This window comes from Bicyclus anynana, chromosome 8, assembly GCF_947172395.1.
Source record: "Bicyclus anynana chromosome 8, ilBicAnyn1.1, whole genome shotgun sequence".
In the NCBI taxonomy this organism is placed as follows: domain Eukaryota; kingdom Metazoa; phylum Arthropoda; class Insecta; order Lepidoptera; family Nymphalidae; genus Bicyclus; species Bicyclus anynana.
In genome coordinates this window covers 13,081,703-13,100,821 of record NC_069090.1, presented here as the reverse complement: position 1 = coordinate 13,100,821, position 19,119 = coordinate 13,081,703, and the positions used below count along the sequence as shown (strand labels likewise).

General features: G+C 35.7%; 1 protein-coding gene across 1 annotated transcript; it reads left to right on the top strand.

Moving 5' to 3' along the window:
• The first annotated feature begins 6,258 nt into the window (after positions 1 to 6,258).
• LOC112046025 (protein nessun dorma) lies at positions 6,259 to 17,778 on the top strand. Its single transcript, XM_024082470.2, has 10 exons — positions 6,259 to 6,411; positions 7,460 to 7,637; positions 7,929 to 8,142; positions 8,610 to 8,839; positions 9,345 to 9,505; positions 10,144 to 10,354; positions 11,235 to 11,407; positions 12,099 to 12,206; positions 15,343 to 15,497; positions 16,524 to 17,778. The coding sequence occupies exons 2-10, from the start codon at positions 7,460 to 7,462 to the stop codon at positions 16,618 to 16,620; spliced, it is 1,527 nt and encodes a 508-aa protein (XP_023938238.2). The 5' UTR covers positions 6,259 to 6,411; the 3' UTR covers positions 16,621 to 17,778.
• The last annotated feature ends 1,341 nt before the right edge of the window (positions 17,779 to 19,119 follow it).

The following is a 19,119-nucleotide window of genomic DNA, read 5'->3' as shown; positions in this document are numbered from 1 at the left end:
AACTATACTTTGTAAACAAATAAAAAAAAACACTTTCAGAGTTGCTTACACATACGTACCTCACACTTTATTACGACAATTCTCATAGAACACTTAAGGAAAACTGGTAGGTAAAAGAAGCCGCAATGATATATCGCAATAGGCATCGTAGATAGTTACTCGTGAAATATAATACAGCACAAGGTTTGAAGATTGTTTTTAACATCTATCTAGTCACGTTTAGTTATAGAACAGTACCAAAATGCCATTGTTATATAAGAGCCAGTTTACATTTTTTCGGGCTGATATCAAGGAGTTTTTCAAGTGCCTTTGTCAGTAGCGTATCTAGGATTATTTAGGGTGGGCCTGGCGCCCGACACAAAGTCTATTAACTGTATCATATTAGAATTTCCATAATATTTTAAGTAGCGAAGAATCCTATATTGGGCACAGCCGAATGTTCCGTATACCTAAGAATAGACTGTTTAGTCGAAAAAAAAAATATTAAGTACCTACTATAGTTTGTTTTTGTTGTGACAATCACTCGACGACAAGTTGTGCAATAAAATACTGACTAAATTAAATGAAAAAACTAACAATCGTACTAGTAGTCTCTACAATTTCTGAAAGTTTCCCTCGATTTATCAAGGATGCCATCATCAGCTCCTAACATGAAAAATATGGGACCACCCTTTCAAAATCGGTTCATGACGGATATATCGTTGGACATACATATAAAAACATACATAGGTACACCGAACGTAAAACCTCCTCCTTTTTGGAAGTCAGTTAATAATTTTGAAAAGGCAACTTACTTTCACGTACTATTGAAAAATCGTATAATTTTTTAGGTACCTTTCAGGTAGATAAGATAAGAGCTGTGATAGCCCAGTGAATATCATCTCTGCCTTCGGTTCTGAGGGTGAAGGTTTGAATCCGGTCCAGAGCATGCACCTTCAACTTTTCAGTTGTGTGCATTTTAAGAAATTAAATATCACGTGTCTCAAACGGTGAAGGAAAAACATCGTGAGAAAACCTGCACAATTTTCTTATAGTAGTTACTCAACTAGCCGACACCCGCGACTTCACCGCGTGAAATTTAGTTTTCACAAATCCTTCGGGGACCATGGATTTTTCAGGAATAAAAAGTAGCATATGTGTTAATCTAGAGTAAAATCTATTTCCATTCCAAATTTCAGCCAAATTGGTTTTGTAGTTGCGGCGATAAAGAGTAACAAACATCGAAACAAACACGCAATAATCATCCATACAAACCTTCACGTTTATAATATTAGAAGGATCTATCCAAGAATATTAACCGAAAGGTAAAACTTTCATCATGACGCTTATTTTTTTGGGGCAAACAATGTATGGGGAGTGGGATTTCTCATTTTACCTCTTTATAATCTAATTTTTCCTATTTATATAAATTAAAATATCAATGTCTAAGAATGTCAAAAATGTAATTTTGTTAGTGTCAAATTTATTTTGTTTGTACCGTACTGCGCAACATATTTTTATATGACCCTTAACTAGGTAAATGAGGTTGCAACTCTAACGTGACTCAAATTTTAACGACTATAATAAACAAAAACATCATTTATAGTAGAGTTCTAATAGAAAGAGAATATTTTACGCAGCTTGACCGGCCGCACGAGAGCTTTTTTAACGGACGCTTAAAAACTCTCGTGTGAATGAGGGCTTACTCTGAAGCTACAAGATTTTTTGCATATAGGCAGATGTAAACTGCCTATATCTAAACTGGTTTTACATTATAATATTTGGGTAAAAAATCAATAATCCCCTGTTTCCAAATTTTTATAGGACCATCTTCAGAATAGAGTATATTTTGAAGATGGTCCAATATAAATTTCCGACAAAAAAGAATTATCAAAATCGTACCTTTAATTCGATAAAAAGTTATGGTTGGTTTTATATTTTTGCCATTTTTGCCAGACTCATGGCAACCCTTCGCTAGAGACCCTTAAAGTTTCAAATTAAATAGTGTTTTGCGAAGGGTTGCCATGAAGCCAAGAGCCTGAGAAATGGGGATAGGTATATTTTATAGATTTTTCATAATAAGCCGATAAAAATATAAAAAAAAATATACTTACTCTAAACTTAGACGGTTGAGGGTCTGGATACTTAAAACCTGCTACCTCTCAAAGCCAACACGGTCCAAACTCCATAATTTGGCGACTGTACTTACTTATGCTAGGAACATGCATCAAATGTTGCAACTGCCTCATTAGTGTTTCCGGATTTTTGAAATGTAATAGAACGATAATGAACAATTCAAGACCATTTAAAAAAAAGTGTCATCTACCCTGATGTAGATCAGGGTATGCACTATTAAGAAAAATACCTAAGTGGGAAAATCTGCATTGAATAAGCACTAAGAAAATCATTTCTTAGGCTATGCATGTTTGAAGTGCACGCCGCTGACTATAAGGAGGGAGGCCTGGCCGTGTGTGTGGGCCTTTAAAATAGGTTTATTAAAAATGTTGCATGTGTGTTTCCACCTTAACTTGTACGCGACTAAATCGGATCACGCGCATGAGCTATGCTTCTAGGGACATATTAATATGAGTAGGTAATTCTTATGACTTCTTAATAACATTTTGTTATGCGACCTAGTTCTGAGTGAATGAAGGTTAAACTTTGTTATATTGTCATTATTCATGGCGTTTCTAAAACAAGACGTTTTGTGTTAACACGTTTGATGCTATACGAGGTGTAAGTGACCCCGTATCTTACTTGCGGTGTGACTAAGAAAAACAGAGTTCTCTACCAAGCATAATAACTTGAAATTGAGAGATTCATTCTCTTCCATTCTAGGGTCTTATTTTGGTTACAGTTAGATTTGTTAATTAAGTTGTCCGGAAAATATTGTGAATTATCATCATCACCTTTGTTTGACATTGGTTTTCTAATTTCTGTAATCCACTTCTGAGTCTGCTAAACCTATACTAACGTTAGAAAGAGGTAAAGTTTGTGGTATTATAGGGAGTAATCTCTGGATCTACTGAACCGATTTTGGAAACCTTATTGCCGAACCGAAGTCACGGTCAGAGACCTTACCACAAACCTCCGTACGATTAAGCGCACGGCCGAAGGCCGCGCGTTTTATGTTCTTGGGTGAAATGCCCTGCCGAAGTCGGAGGCCCTATCACATGCCCCCGGCCGAAAGCCGATATACTATTCGATGCGCGGCCGGAAGTTGCGCGTTTTATGTGCTTGAGTAGAATGACTAGCCGAAGCCACGGTCGGAGGCTCTATAACAAACCCCCGGTCGTAGGCCAGTGTACAGACAAACAAAAAATCGATTAGCGATTGTATAATGCCTTACAACAAAAATTTTCATAATATCTTCAATGTACAGAATGTACAAAATGCACAAAATGACCTGTAACAGTTTTATTATAAGTTCTAGATGGCACTAGTAGTTCATTATGTCAAGGTAACGTTTGGTGTTACAAATGGTATAAGTAAAATCTCAAATTGCGATTAATGTTTAGAATTTAACCAGTTTTATTATATGTGTAGATATAGAATAATTAGAATATAGATAAAATGTAAAGATATAGATTAGGTCCCATACTTATAAATTTGAAAAAATAATCTAATCAGTTAGTTTAAGGGTAGCAGAACAGGGGATGATTTTTTAATATGTTACGCTCAAAGATCGAAAACGCTCAGTGAGCGGAAAAATAGCATACATCGTTTTTTAAATTTTTAGACTACTTTTTATTATTTTTACTTTTACTATTTTTACTTTTTACTATTTTTTTACTACTTACATAACTAAGTACGTTGCAAATGCGATGATTTAAGAAAAAATATTTATACGGTCGCATTGAGAAAATTGCTTTTTTTAAGATTACAACGAAAAGCATTTTTTTTTTTTTTATAAATCAGTTTATTTTACTAGATATAGGAAACTGTAAGAAAATTAATTATATAATATTTCCTATTGTTATAGAACCTGTTTTAAAGATAATCTCAGATATTATTACACAGGTATTTAAACCCACTTATATAACTATAATGATAATTAATATAATCCCAAGCTGTTCCATACCGGAGTCACACAAGCGGGTCAACTAATTGTCATAAATAATTATAATGTCATACCGTTAAATTACAAGGAAATTATTGTTGTCTTCTAAGGAAAACTTAACTAGGAACAAAAGTATAGTAATAAAGTCCTATTCATATCTCGTTGTATTCCTCAGACAAATTATTTATGGACCTGCCTCGCTAGTTACCTCTTTGTTAAAGTCGACGATCTAACGCATTAAAAATTGGTTGCTATACAATCAATGTTTCATTGTTGTAATCGTTTTCTTTGTGTAAAGAGCTCCATAAAAGTGCAGGTTTGTATATAAAAAAGGATCAACAACTTCTAGTTTATTGGAGACTAGCGGACGCCCGCGACTTCGTCCGCGTGAAACCCTACTACTACCCTACCTTACTCCCACTCTACAGCTACCCTACCTTCCATACAAGAGATAAGGGAATCAATCCTACCCCTACCCTAACCTACTCCTACCCTACCACTACCCTACCAATATCCCACCCCTACCCTACCCTACCCCTAACCCTAACCCTAACTAATATTTTTGTCAAACACCCCGTATGGTTAAGATTTAGTGTTAACGTTTTTTTTTTTATGTTTTCATGTCTCAAAAATATGATGTTTTTTTTTTCAATCTAGTAGTACGGTAAAGAAAAATAATTTAAGACCATTTAAAAATAGCTCAAAACAACTAGCCTATTTTGTTGGACAAGTTGGGTACGATACAAGTCCATATATTATATGTATTTGGTCTGAGTTTTAATCTAATGACTTGATGATGATTAACACGTATCTAAGGTAATAAACCGAACGTATGAAATTATTACGCCTTAGTAATTAATACTAGTAGATCGCCTCGAACTAACACCTCACATTTAAACTTTGCCTTGCCAGTTGGCAGTGCTATGGTTCTCAACAGAGAGGTTGTGGGCTCGATTCCTTGCACGGATCAGTTTAGGATTTTATATTTTCTAAATTTTTTCAGGTCACATACTTGTACCCATTCATGTTTTTTTGTACGTGGAGAAATCTTACTGGATACCTTCGAGACGCATAGATTATATCGGAATCTTACCGACTAACACCAACTTGATGAAGTTACATTTCATCGCATCGCGGCGGAAACAAGGGGACTGACTACCACGAATTCCGCTAGCGGATGTCCGCCAAAGCAAACGCACCTAAGACACTACCTACATCCCAAACACTTTTCCCAACCCTCCCTAAACCAACTAGTGGTTGAAGCTTGCAAGTTGTAACTACATCTCCGATTGGCGATCCCAAAGCCGATCGTAGATCTAGACTCCCGAAAAACGGTCCTGACGATAGCATAATGACCGACAATGTCTTCCAGGCAACACAAACAGTACACAGTCTTCGCCGGTGAAGACGAGGTGACTGATATCTGATGTTTTTTATTAACCCGATTTTGGGGGTGCCCGGACTGACACTCAGGCCAAAAGACCCTTCTAGAATGGCCCTCTAAGTCGAGGTCCGAGACTTAGAGAAGACGCCCTTAGAGAGTCGTTCCGCCCACACCTTCTGCTTCTGCCTTTGGGCCCCATCAGGCGATGTTTCTGCGCCCACTCAAATCCCCGGTGACGCCGCTGAAGTCCCATTAAGGAGATTATTGAGACACTTACACAATCAGAAAAATAATGACAAACACCCTAACCCTGACCCTAAGTAAGACGATGGATATCGTTAGCATCACAGGTCCTCCGACGTGAAGGCAGACAGGTGAAACACTCCTCGACTTTTTAATACCAACAGCAAACGTTCGTCATCATAATCTCCGACGGGTTTCCCGTGGACCCCTGGTCCTGAATCAATGATGAAAAGTTATGTTATTATTAATTGACTATAATAGGTGGGCAAGGGCTGAAGCCTGGGCTTGCAGCTTTTATACTATGTTAAAGTTGCCATCGCTTTACTAAAGCATGACATGACTGGACTCAGGGACTGACTGACAGACAACGTCGGACGATAGACTAATATGAACGAGAATACACTGTAGACAGCTGTAGACACTAAGACACCATTTCTGTACCTATGCTTATATGTATGGTAAATACAGCTGTAAGGTGTAAGACCTTTGCTTTTTCTTTAAAGGAAATAATTAAGCTAAAAAATAATTTCCTCTATGCTGGCAACCACAGACGTCAAATAACTGGCAACTGTCAACCATAGAGTAGAATGTACTGTCAGTTTAGAAAATAGATCAAATGTCAATGTCAGTGAACTTCGAATTTTTGAAATAAAACGGATGATGTCGTTGTGAAAATTATAAGATTGTGATATTGAATTATTTGTTATCGAATTATAGTACAGAATTAGTAAGACATAAGCGAAAAGTGAGTATTAATATATTTTTTAGCATGTTTACCTTTCTATTTAAATAATTGTAATCATAGTCACAACGTTAGACTAGACCTAGAGTTTGAAAAGATCGTTGATCATGACTCAGACTCACGTCTCACTACATTATTATAGTAATTGGTCCAGAAAATTACAAATAGTAACCTAAATGTTTAATAAGGATGCGTTAATTATTAAAAAATTATGTTGTGCAGATATGTTGCTCAATTTCCTATTTCTATTATATAAATTTATATAGCCAGAGTTTTATTTGGTGATCATTCCTTTGCGAAACGCTGACTTGTTTTCTTTTAAAGGCTACTATTTTCCATTATATTGTTCTGATTTCTGAAAACATTGTTATAGCCTATACATCCATTTATTTATTAATTTATAATCGATTTAAATATTTTGTTTAAATAATTTTACTTACACATATCCCAGAAAAATAATTTATATGGACTTTCACTAGCCACTAGGTACTGCCCTGCAGTTTTACTCACATATCCTGTCCCTGGATTATAGGGATCATGCCAATATTTTAAACATATAGATATGTCACTAGCGATTTTTACCTATACTACAGCCATTGCCTTGATGAGTACTAAACAAATTAGAAATGAAGGTAGAAAACACATCAAATTTATTTATACGCAACTTAAACTTATTTATTTTAAATTATGTGTGGTTTGTTTATAAAATCTAATTGTTCTAAGCTATTATTATTAATCAAATTTATTTTCATTAATTTAAGAACAAGTTGATTATAATTATTATTAGCTGTGAAATGACTAGTGATTTATACCAGTTTTTTAATTTGTTTGTTGGTACTCATCAAGAAAGGCTGTAGTATAGTCTGTAGTATAGGCTGTCCCTGTTTTTTTTTTATATTACAAAGGCGAGCGCTTGGCTGCAATCATGCTTGACAGTAACTTGTACTAAATTTCATTCAAGTTCATTTAGCTAGTTATGGTGTGATTGAGTAATACATTCACCCATCTAAACTTAAGCATTCCTAATATAAAATAACCAATCTTATTTCAGATGCCAGTTGTATATAACTTCATGCATTCTCACAAAGAGACCCTTGAAGCTTTGGTGGATATTTTCACTTGCCAAGGCTCTATGAGGGAGCAGTTGACCACTTATGCAGAGTTACGTGTGGAACCAGTAGGGTGGGACGCCCTGTGGAAATTGTCAAAGAGATTCTGTAAAAGATTTGGTAAGATCTTCTTTCTTTAATTTTGATTATTTAGCCTGTGACATCTGCATGTAATTCAGTTTTTCACAAATCCTGGATATATATTTTTTGGTGCTAACAACCAGTTCAGCTATTTCAGAGATAAGCTAATACAATACAGAAAATAGACAGAAAGAAATATGTAATGTAATTAGAAATTATGTTTTAGTATCATGTAAATAACTTTCAAGTAGGTCCAGTTAACAAGCACTTTTCAAATGTTAGTTGACTATTTGTAAAGATTCTACTACCGATTTTACACCGATTTTACAGAAGTGAGATATCCCTGCGTAGCTCTAGTCACTGTGACATCAGTAGACTTCGAGGAGCTCACGGCAGAAGTAGATGTGTTGAGTGTGCAACATGCAGCTGTATCGTTACCAGAGCAGGTCTCTGCTGTACCGCTTATAGAACTGTGGCCCACTCTCAAGCAGAGAGAGAAGTCTGTGAATGCTGAGGATACTGCACAGTTGATAGACTTGATGAGGTAGGTATTTAAATGATTTGACTACAGTCTCACCTGATGATGAGTTCTCAAAGTTGTAAGCGAGCTAACTGGTTAGGAGGAGGATGAAAATCCACACCTCTTTCAGTTACTACGCGACAGTGTACAGGAACGCTAAATTGCTTAGCAGTATGTCTTTGCCGGTGGGTTGGTAACCCCACCAGCAAATTAAGGAAACCTCAATCTGTCCAGACAGGTGTAAAACGGGTTTAGGTAAAACCACAGGATATTTGCAAATGTAAAATTTAAAAAAAAATTTTATATAATAACTTTTTAAATCCAAATGGAATCTGTACTAGCGGATATTAGAATTAGTTTTAGGTGGTTCCTTCCTTCTTCTACTTCTGGGGTTCTCTCCTATAATTTTGTTCTTACAAAAGAACATCATTAAATTAGCTGATTAAAAATAATCAGCTTTATTAATGATTTAAATTTGTATTGCATTCCAGATTTTTTTATGACAACATATGGATGCCGTGGGACGATCAAGACAATAAAGTTATGTTGCCCAAAACTATAGAGAACAGAATGAGCCTCTGGTTGGACATCCACAATGGTTCCATACCAAGTTACATAGCAAGATCTATAACAATGATGCGTAACAGTGCTATCGATGCTCATGAAAAGTTGAGAGACCTTGACTCCTCGTTGTGTGATGAAGGCATGGCTGATGAAGATGGTGAGTTGAAAAACTGCCTTTTTTTTGAGGTAGATAATTTACTTAATGACAGTAAAGCTTAATATGTTACAAGCTGCAATATACGATTGTGTGCTAAGTTCTAGATAAGTAAGTTTGTAAAATGGTGGTAAACAAAAAAATAAAACCTTGGCTGAGATTGTTGCGGGCTCTTCTCGGACCGAGGCGCGTTCGGAACCCTCGTAACTTTGATTTTAAGTTTTCGAATATAGTTACCACTATTAAATCATGACATAAAACTGTATGAATTTTCATCTAATTATGATAAAAGTTTTTAATACAGGTTTAAGTAGTAGGTAGGTATTCGCTGGATGCAGATGGCTCAGTATCGTTATGTTTGGAAGTCCTTACAAAAGGCCTATCTCCTGCAGTGGACGTCCATCGGCTGACATGATGATGATGATGGATGATGATGACCTTATTTACCTGAATATCTCATTAAATTCAATATATTCAAACCTAGTCATCATCCCCATTATTGTTTTAGATTCACTATTACCGTCCAATTACATATCACAGTGTGCAGAGATGAACGCACACCTCGACAGTTTGATGCCCAAGTGGAGTTTGTACGAAGACCCTCTGGTTAGAGAACATTACCTGGCGTTAGCAAAGGCGAAATGGGAAGAAAATAAGACTAAAAGAAATGTAGGTACATATTATGTTAAATTTGTTACAATAATATCAATACATATAAATAAAATTGAAGTCTCTGTGATTTCGAAATACCTGAGTTTTGTGATCAAGTGAATATTTGAGTATTTAAATTTTCATCATTAATTTTTTGTCAGTTTGTCTAATCAATGGTACTGCAGAACCGATTTTAATGGGACTTTTACTGGATGATAGAGGAGGTTATTGACCGACGTATACTTTTATGCCGAAGAATGGCTCCCGCGGTATTTGTGAAAAATTTAATTTCACACAGATGAATTCGTGGGTGTCGTTTTTACATATAAATTTTTTTTTCATGCAATTGAACCATTTTTGAAACAGAAGGACCACAGATCTAAAGACATGTTTTCTACGTGCTGATTGAACGCTATCGTACGTAGAAATTTATTGTGTGATAAAAACAATTGACAAATGATTTTCCGCCAATTTTATTTTTATTATTAAGAAGGAACATTTCAAAAAATATAACATTTAATATTCAAATAATTCCTATTAGCTAGAAGTGCAAAATAATAATAATACCGTGGGGCACACCAGAAGTTTTGCACTTCTGTGTAGAATGTATGTATGTAGAATAGAAAAGATCATTGTTAATATTATTTTTGTTCCAGTTGGTGGCTTTATGGCAAGGTGGTAGTATACAGCAGTTCACAAACATAACAAAATTTCTGAAATCAAAAGCCAGTAAAGATCACAACCTGATGGTAATGATCTCTGCCGAGGAAGGTCTATCGCTGGAACCAGAGGAAGTGGTATTTTGCAGTAGTCAATATGAAATACCTGAGATGCCGCTTTTGAAAATATCTTTGTTCAGTTTTAATGGTAACCTAACATTGACCTCTTATAATAAAAAGGATGCACAATCATGTGAAAAAATTCACTTAATAATTGGCCAATTTTGCTTTGACAGTTTTCGAATTATTGGTAAAGAAAATTGTACCTAAAGGCCTTTAAATATAGTCGAATATTCAATAAAATCCCAAATTCAGAGGAAATTCAACCTTAATGATTGAGTTTAAGGTTAAATTTGCAAAAACAAATACTTGAATAACTATGTAATTTGGGGACTTTTTTTGGTCACTGATTGTGCATCCACTTTTTAATCTCCTATCGATGTTTCCTATAATTATAACTTGTTCTTAATGTAATGAAAATAAATTTTATTAATAAGCTTAGAACAATTAGATACAGTTAATTAAATAATAGAAATCGCTATAAATAAAATTATAAAAAAATAGTGTTTATAAAAAAGCTTGTCCAACTTTAAACCTTTTTCTATTTTTCGAGTTGTGCTAATCTCGGAAAGTATTTTACCTCTGCCTTTTATTTGTACTGATTTGGCCAATGTAGATTTTTCTGTAAATTGACCTTGTGCGATCTCCTTAAATGTTCTAATTTATGGCCAATTTTCAGCTCTGTATTTATACTAATATTATAAAGCTGAAAAGTTTGTTTGTTTGTTTGTTCATTTGTTTGTTTCTTTGATTGAATGCGCTAATCTCAGGAACTACTGGTCCGATTTGAAAAATTCTTTCAGTGTTAGATAGCCCATTTATCGAGGAAGGCTATAGCCTATATATTATCCCCATATTCCTACGGAAACGGGAACCACGCGGGTGAAACCGCGCAGCGTCAGCTAGTCATGAATAATTGTTGGGCCCGAGTTTGTATAAAGACTTGGTTTCTCCTTTTTCTGTTACAGGAGCCACTCTCAAAGCCAATATGATGAGGTCCTGCTTGTTTATGATGAGCGAGGACTGCACCATACAGGATTTGCACCTGGACTGTGCGCTGGTCAACACTGTCATAGTGATGCGAGCTGGCAGGCTACATGTCAAGAACTGCCTGTTCTCTGATGATTCACAGAATTTGCAGGTGAACTTAAAATAATCTATCACAATCACGGTATATTGATCCTACTAATATTATAAACGCGAATGTTTGTATGGATGTATGTTTGTTACTCTTTAACGCTACTACTGAAGCGATTTGGCTGAAATTTGGAATGTAAATAGATTTTACTCTGAATTAATACATAGGCTACTTTTTATCCCGAATTTATCCATGGTTTGAGCGACTTATCGACGAGCGATATACTTTCTGATAGTGGTATGGATGCAGCCTGTATCTGACTTTGTCGATATCGACGACATAGTTGCAATTGGCACTCCGTACTTCACTAACTACTTCGTGATATTTATCAATGAATAAGTTTCGCTACGTCATTATTATAAGAATACGTATTTATGGGACACATTTTAAGATACAAAATAAACATTATTTAATCCGAAAATATTCATTTTAGAACACATGTTCCTTGAACATATGTAATTAATTTTACTTAAAGAATATAACCCTCGAGTTGTGGATATAACCCTAGAGTTATGGTAAGTTTTCTGTGCCCACAAACATACTGTGTCTCTCCAAACTATATCCGGTAAAAGACTACTAAGAAATTAGAAATCTAATGTCTGTACTTTGAACAAAATGATAAAAAATAACTAAAATAAAAAAAAAATGTTAAATTGGAGTTATATTACATTCATTGCATCTGTTTTGTTTGCAGAGTGACTTTGCACAAGGAATAGTGGCCATGTCAGACGCCAAAATACTACTTGAAGAATGCACATTTGAAAATTTCTACTCCGGCCTGGTTATACACGAAGGTGCTCAGGTAAACAAAATACATGGATAATACAGCATTTGATTATTCTGATATAAATTGAGTTGAGATGGTGCCCATCTATATCTATTCTATATCTATATCTATCTATTCTATATCTATATCTATCTATACTATAATATAATAGAACTGATCGAGTTCTAAACATTTATTAGCAATTTGAGATTTTACTATACCATTTGTAACACCAAATGTTACCGTTGCATAAAAGACGCCAGCGCCATCTAGAATCTGTAGTTATAATACGAATTCTGTATATTTTCTACATTCAAGATATTGACATTGAAGATATTTTGAAGCTAAAAATATTTTTTTTCGATTTTTTGTCTGTCTGTCCGTGTTTTCGTTCTGTTATTCGGGCATCACGCTGAAACTACTGAATGAATTCAAATAAAATTTGGCACACTTTAAAACCATAATACGGAGAAGGTTATAGGATATACTCGAAATTTACTTAGATGACTTTTTTACACAACAATAATGGCCGACTATGAATCAAAGACAATCAGTAGGGTTGAGAAGTTAACGGCGGGCATCGGAACGATATCAAGTAGGTATCGTTATAACTGAAATACCTAAACTAAAACATCCGTTACTATACAACGTTATCTTAAAAGGGAACGTATAGTAACGTTTGTCGGTTGTGTGCATTTTAAGAAATTAAATATCACGTGTCACAAACGGTGAACGGTGCACGGTTTATGGGCCTATGGGCACGGCCTATGGGTACGCGTGGTTAAGAAATGGGGTAATCTTTTTTTATTATTATTATAAATATACTTAAACAATACACATCACTATCTAGCCCCAAAGTAAGCATACAGAGTAGCTTGTGTTATGGGTGCTAAGATAGTTGATATTATAGTATTAATATACAATTATATACTACATATAAATACTTATATACACTCATGTTCATCACACAAATATTTTCCAGTTGTGGGAATCGAACCCACAGCCGTGGATGCAAAAAGCAGGGTCACTACCCACTGCGCCACGCGGCCGTCTCTTTCTTTAATCTTTTGGGGACGTACTAACGTCCAAGATTTGCTTATACTTCAAAAAAGTGTGCACGTATCCACGTACATACTGGGTGTAAGGGACATGATACCGAAAACTGCGTGAAGAGGTTAAATTTAGTTTACACAACGACATTTTAAATAACAATTACGTGGGAAATGAGAAAATTCAGATTTTGAAAATTTTGAGCACGCAATGTACAGCGAACAATGCGATAACAACGCTCCGCAATCTACTGTGTACGTACGAGTAGGTACGTACGCATCGACAGCAAATCGGCTGGCTACACTTACCTATCTAATACCTATTTTTTATACTTTACAAGTTTTTAACTAGGTACAGGTAATTAACTTACTTTAGGTTGTTTCTCGTTTACGAGACGTTCTGTCGTCATAGTAGGTACAATATTCATGAGTACTGAATTGATTTGATCTAAGCATTTCAAGACTTCTCAGTCAACACACACAAACACACACAATACAAACGACACAATTGTATGAGTATTCGTTACAGAAAATCACTACTAACATAACATAGAACATACACAAAGGTTTTTGAATTTTGGTTTGTTTGTCAACAGACCGCCGAACACGAACTAAAGAAAAAATAGCGTAGCGTCTAGCGAAAGGACCTAAAGTTTCAATATTTTGAAAATACCTATTAACCACGCCGCGCGGCTTAGGTTAGAGAGAGATAGCAATTATTTTCCTCGGCACCGGCGGCGGTCGGCAATACAACGTCGCGCAGTTTGTTTGTGACTTTGTATAGATAGATACCTATTAGTCGTGACCTGCCTATTTGACCTCTTGGAAAACAGCTGATCGCGCGCATTTTGCAAATTAAATTTACATTGCTAGTTTTTGTTAAAATCTTGATTTGACGATTTTTATTAAAAATCGTATTGAGATAATGTTATCCATACCAGTGTTTGAATAATGCTACTATTCGTAAGATATCTTTTACGCTATAGAATAACGTGAGCATATGTATTGTATAACATTTTTATTAAAAAACTATTTTTTAAAATAAAATGATTATAAAATATTTCATTTTCTCATCTTTAAACTAACAACATATCAATTATTAAAGAATCATTCATTATCATTTATCGATAAGTTAACGCTTGATGTTATTTACCCATCCTTGCTTTTCATAGACAATCTAGCGTTACGAAATGTCAAATTGCCGTAATCGTAGTTAAGCTGTGCAAATTAATCTTGTTGTGATTTTGTTTTTCAGAAAATAAATGTGAATAAATCGTAAATTCGGTGTAGTTTTTGGTGTAATTCGTACTGTACGCGTATAATAAAGGATTTAGACACTTTGTTCTTTAGAAATTACGTATAACGTAAGTGAAATATGTGATTTTAGTGACAAGACGGGTTTGTTTTGGTGATTAGACTTCTAAGAAAATTTTTGGTATACTTTTATTGCGAAAATAAAATGAGAAGGGGTTGAAAGTTTGTATGGAAAGTCCTTAATTTTTAGAGTTACAGTTTTAAAAATTTATTTAAAAATCATAAAACAAATACGAAATATAATGAAATTTAAAATTTTTTAATATTCAACCCCTAAAGTGGTGAAATAGGGCTTGAAAGCTTACATTGATTTCCAAATAGACGAAGTTGCGGCCGTCCGCTAGTAATAACTATATCACAAAAGTCTGGTGCTATATATTGAAGCATCTATATTTACTAAAAAAAAATGTGCAAAAAAATGTGTCCTAAATTCTTCAGTGCCTGAAGACGACAGTTAAACATGTAGGAATTAATAGTTTTGTTATATGGCTTGAGGTTTTATATTGAGTAGATTATGAAATGGTAGTATCAAAATAATATGAACTTATACTAATCCTACTAATATTATGAACGCGAAAGTTTGTATGGATGTTTGTTTGGATGTTTGTTACTATTTAACACCGCAATTACTGAACCGATATTGCTGGGATTAAAAATACATTTCACTCTGGATTAACACATAGGCTACTTTTTATCCCGAAAAAATCCATGGCTCCCGAGGGATTTGTGAAAAACTAAATTCCACGCGGACGAAGTCGCGGGCGTCCGCTAGGTCTTATAAATGTATGAATATGCATAATAATTTTCAGGTAGAGCTACGAAACTGTACAATAAAGCGATGCGGTGTCGGCATACAGATGTACTCGGGCGCCAACGTGAAGTTAGATGCCACCGCCATCTCGGAGTGCTCGGAGCAGAGCATTCGCTGCGAAATTACTACCAATGTGCAGTCCAGCAATGCTACGTAAGGACTTATCAATATGTACTGTTTCCGTACAGATTAGGGAGTTAGAGAGGGGTAGCGATCGGTTGGCGGGAACGACTTGCGATATAAGGGTTTATTTATAGGAGAAGCACGTTGCCAATGGCAGATGGTACTGCTACCAACGACTGCAGTCGACGGCAGTCAACGGCTTTCGACTGCAGTCAGCGACCGCCGTCGACTGCTGCCGAGACGTCGATGACTTCAATCGACTGCAACCGTTGGTAGCAGTTGCTGCTCGTGTAAATGAACCCTAAAGTGCTCGTCGTACGGTCGGCTTCTGTATGCTCGGTGCGTTTGAGCCGTCCACATCTCTTGTTATGTAATTCTTTATGGGTTACTTTTGATAGGCGGGGAGAGTGACTTCATTGGAAAAGGATGTGTTTGTTAACTTTCAAATGATCCTTTAACCCTACACACAACGTTCACAAGTGCGTGACTACACTCAAGGTCATTCTCTGCCATTCTAGGGTCTTATTTTGGTTACCGTTTGATTTGTTAATTAAGTTGTCCTGACAAATATTTTGAATCAAAGAATTTCACATTAGTTTTCTTATTTTTTAAATCCAGTTTTGAAGTCTTCTGCTAAAAGTATTGCATTATAAATAAAATTGAAACGTCAGTTTCAATTTCAAAATAACTATGTTTTCTTTTTGTTTTTTTTTATTCTTTACAAGTTAGCCCTTGACTACAATCTCACCTGATGGTAAGTGATGATGCAGTGGTATGCGCGGTGGAATTACAAGACGGCACTACCGGCAAAGACGTACCGCCAAGCGATTTAGCGTTCCGGTACGATGTTGTGTAGAAACGAAATGGGTGTGAATTTTCATCTGCAAGTTAGATTGCATCTTCACTTACCATCAGGTGAGATTGCAGTCAAGGGCTAATTTGTAAAAAATAAAAAAAAGACATGTGTCCCGGGCCTACACTCAGGACACAAGCCTCAGGCAAGGGTTAAGAGGTTTAGGGTTAAATTTATTTAATTAAAATATATGTTCTTTTCAGTATGGACGGTCTTGAAATAGCTTCGAGCTGCAAAATCGGCGCCGGTAATTTGCAACAAGAAGTGTTAATTGTGAAGCAAGATAACGATTTAGTGTGAAGTACTTACATACGTACATACTTACGTAAAAATTTATGCGCACTGCTGCAAAATGTCACGACTTCATAATAGGGATGATGACAGTTTTTTATATTGTATATAAATTAAGAGTATGCTAATGGTAAAGCAGGGATTTAAGGGTCAGATTTGATCAGATGCTTGAAAAACGGCCCATACAAAATGGTATTATATTAATGACGTCCTAGGTCATAATGATCGTTAGATTTGTAAGGGCGGTGAAACAAAATTACCAATATCTTTATTTATACTATAGATCCGTTAGTCCCTAAAAAATCACCTCAAAAAGTGATCCGAATAATAGGTTCCAAAACTGAGCGCATTATTGAACACACAACTCGACATTGTAGACGATATTTAGGTATTATTTGTTTAAATAACGTTCGTTGTTGACCACAACTAACAATGAGATGTCGAAATTTCCTCTTTTGGGCGCCTCATTTTTTTATGACACATCTAACAAGTAGGTATTTAACATCATTGGTGCGAACACTCCCCGTTCGCGTCTGTACGAATGCGCAGCGCATTCCGCAGCTAACTTCACAAACATAAAGATCCGTGGCGAGCACTGTCCATTGCTGGACATGACTTCTTGCATGGTCTTCCAAATAAAACCATCTCCACTGTCGAGCCGCCATAATCCACCGGCTCCCTGCAACCTGATTAATGTCCTCGGTACACCTAGCGGGTGGGTCCTCCAACACTGCGCTTTATACCTTTGTTTTTGTTTGTTATTTTTTTTATTCTTTACTACAATCTCGCCTGTTGGTAAGTGATGATGCAATCTAAGATGAAAGCGGGCTAACTTATTAGGGGGAGGATGAAAATCCACAACCCTTTCGGTTTCTACACGACATCGTACCGGAACGCTAAATCGCTTTGCGGTACGATTGGCGGCCTATGCCTAAATAAAAGGTAACCTACAAATTCTTAGTGAAGTACGAATGTTTTTTTTTTATAATATAGATCGGCAGCTGTTATTTTAATATAGGATACTGAATAGTTGTATTACTGTTATGTATATAAAAAGCATTTATTTATTTTAAAGTACTGTTTTAGTTTCATTCCAGTTTTAAGTGCAATGGTGTATGTAATTCGTGGTCTTAAAATTAGGATGTTTTTAAATAAAATACTTTGATATTGAAATTGTAGTTTTATTTTATAATCAGCGAAAGCAAACGACTACGGTTCTTGTAGGAATGAAATATCAATTAACTACTACTTATTATTGATCCAAATTTAATTGCCTGTGAAAATCGCATTATAATCTGGTCTAGTCGTTCCGGAAGTAAGTATGAACAGACAGACATAGCACAGAAAAACGAGTGTGGTAGACGACGGAAGTAAAACTGCTTTCAAAAATAAAATACAAATTATGTCTGAGAAACTTAAAAAAATTAGTGGTTAGTAGCGCCATCTCTCGAATCAGACTTGCTTTACTACACAAGCTCGTTCTATTTCACAATAATGCCGTTAAAAGAGTGCGCTTGGGTTGCTTTTTATGTCGTAGTTTAGCATTGGTACTACAGATGGCGCTTTTCAATAACATTTTTCGTCACACATTGACCACCAGGTTACTCCGAAAGTCCATAGAGAAGTTTCACTCAAAGATTACAGTGTATTGTTTCACTACAAAAGATGTTTTTGTCGTTACACTTTTCTCTCCGATGGCGCAGAGGTTGGCGTGCGCTCATGGGCGTAGCTAGAATTCTATCGGAAATTAATAGAAGAGAGAGCTGATTTTTGCAGAATAGTCCCATTCATTATCATAACATCTGAAAATGCTAGTTAAATAATTCAACATTTTCAAATGCCAATCCGCATTGGAGCATGGAGGTTAAGCTCTACATATTATAACTTGCCAAGTTATAATATGTAGCGCGGGACAGGGGGAAGGACTGCGCGGGTATGAAGTCGTGCGCTCGGGGGGTCGCCATCTCGGACCATTTATGAACGAATTTGCCAAGGCTTATATTATTTATTATGCCCTCTCTATGGAGGAAGGCATGCCAGCATGGCCTTAGTAGGCCCTTGAAAATTTTTGACATTGAAGTGAAGAAGCGTGTAGGCATTTGATGAACCTTGTTTACTTACAGGAAGTACCTACCAGATTGATGACGTAATTTAAAACAATCCTTTTAAAATACTTGAACTTACTATTATTTACTAGTGGACGCCCGGGACTTCGTCCGCCCTTAGACCTCTTTAATACAGCCTTACAGTAGTATCGCTGTAAAAATGGAGTAACATCTCCCGTTTTCCCAACTCGTATTGATCGTAGCGTGACGAAAAGTATGAATGAAAAATGCTATAACCTGCCCAGGATTATGAAGAATTATTGTACCAAGTTTCGTTAAAATCCGTCGGGTAGTTTTTGTTTCTATAACGAACATACAGACAGACAGAATAAAAATTTACTGATTGCACTTTTGGCATTAGTATCGATCTAAACTATCAGGGTTATTTTGGATTTTGGAAATG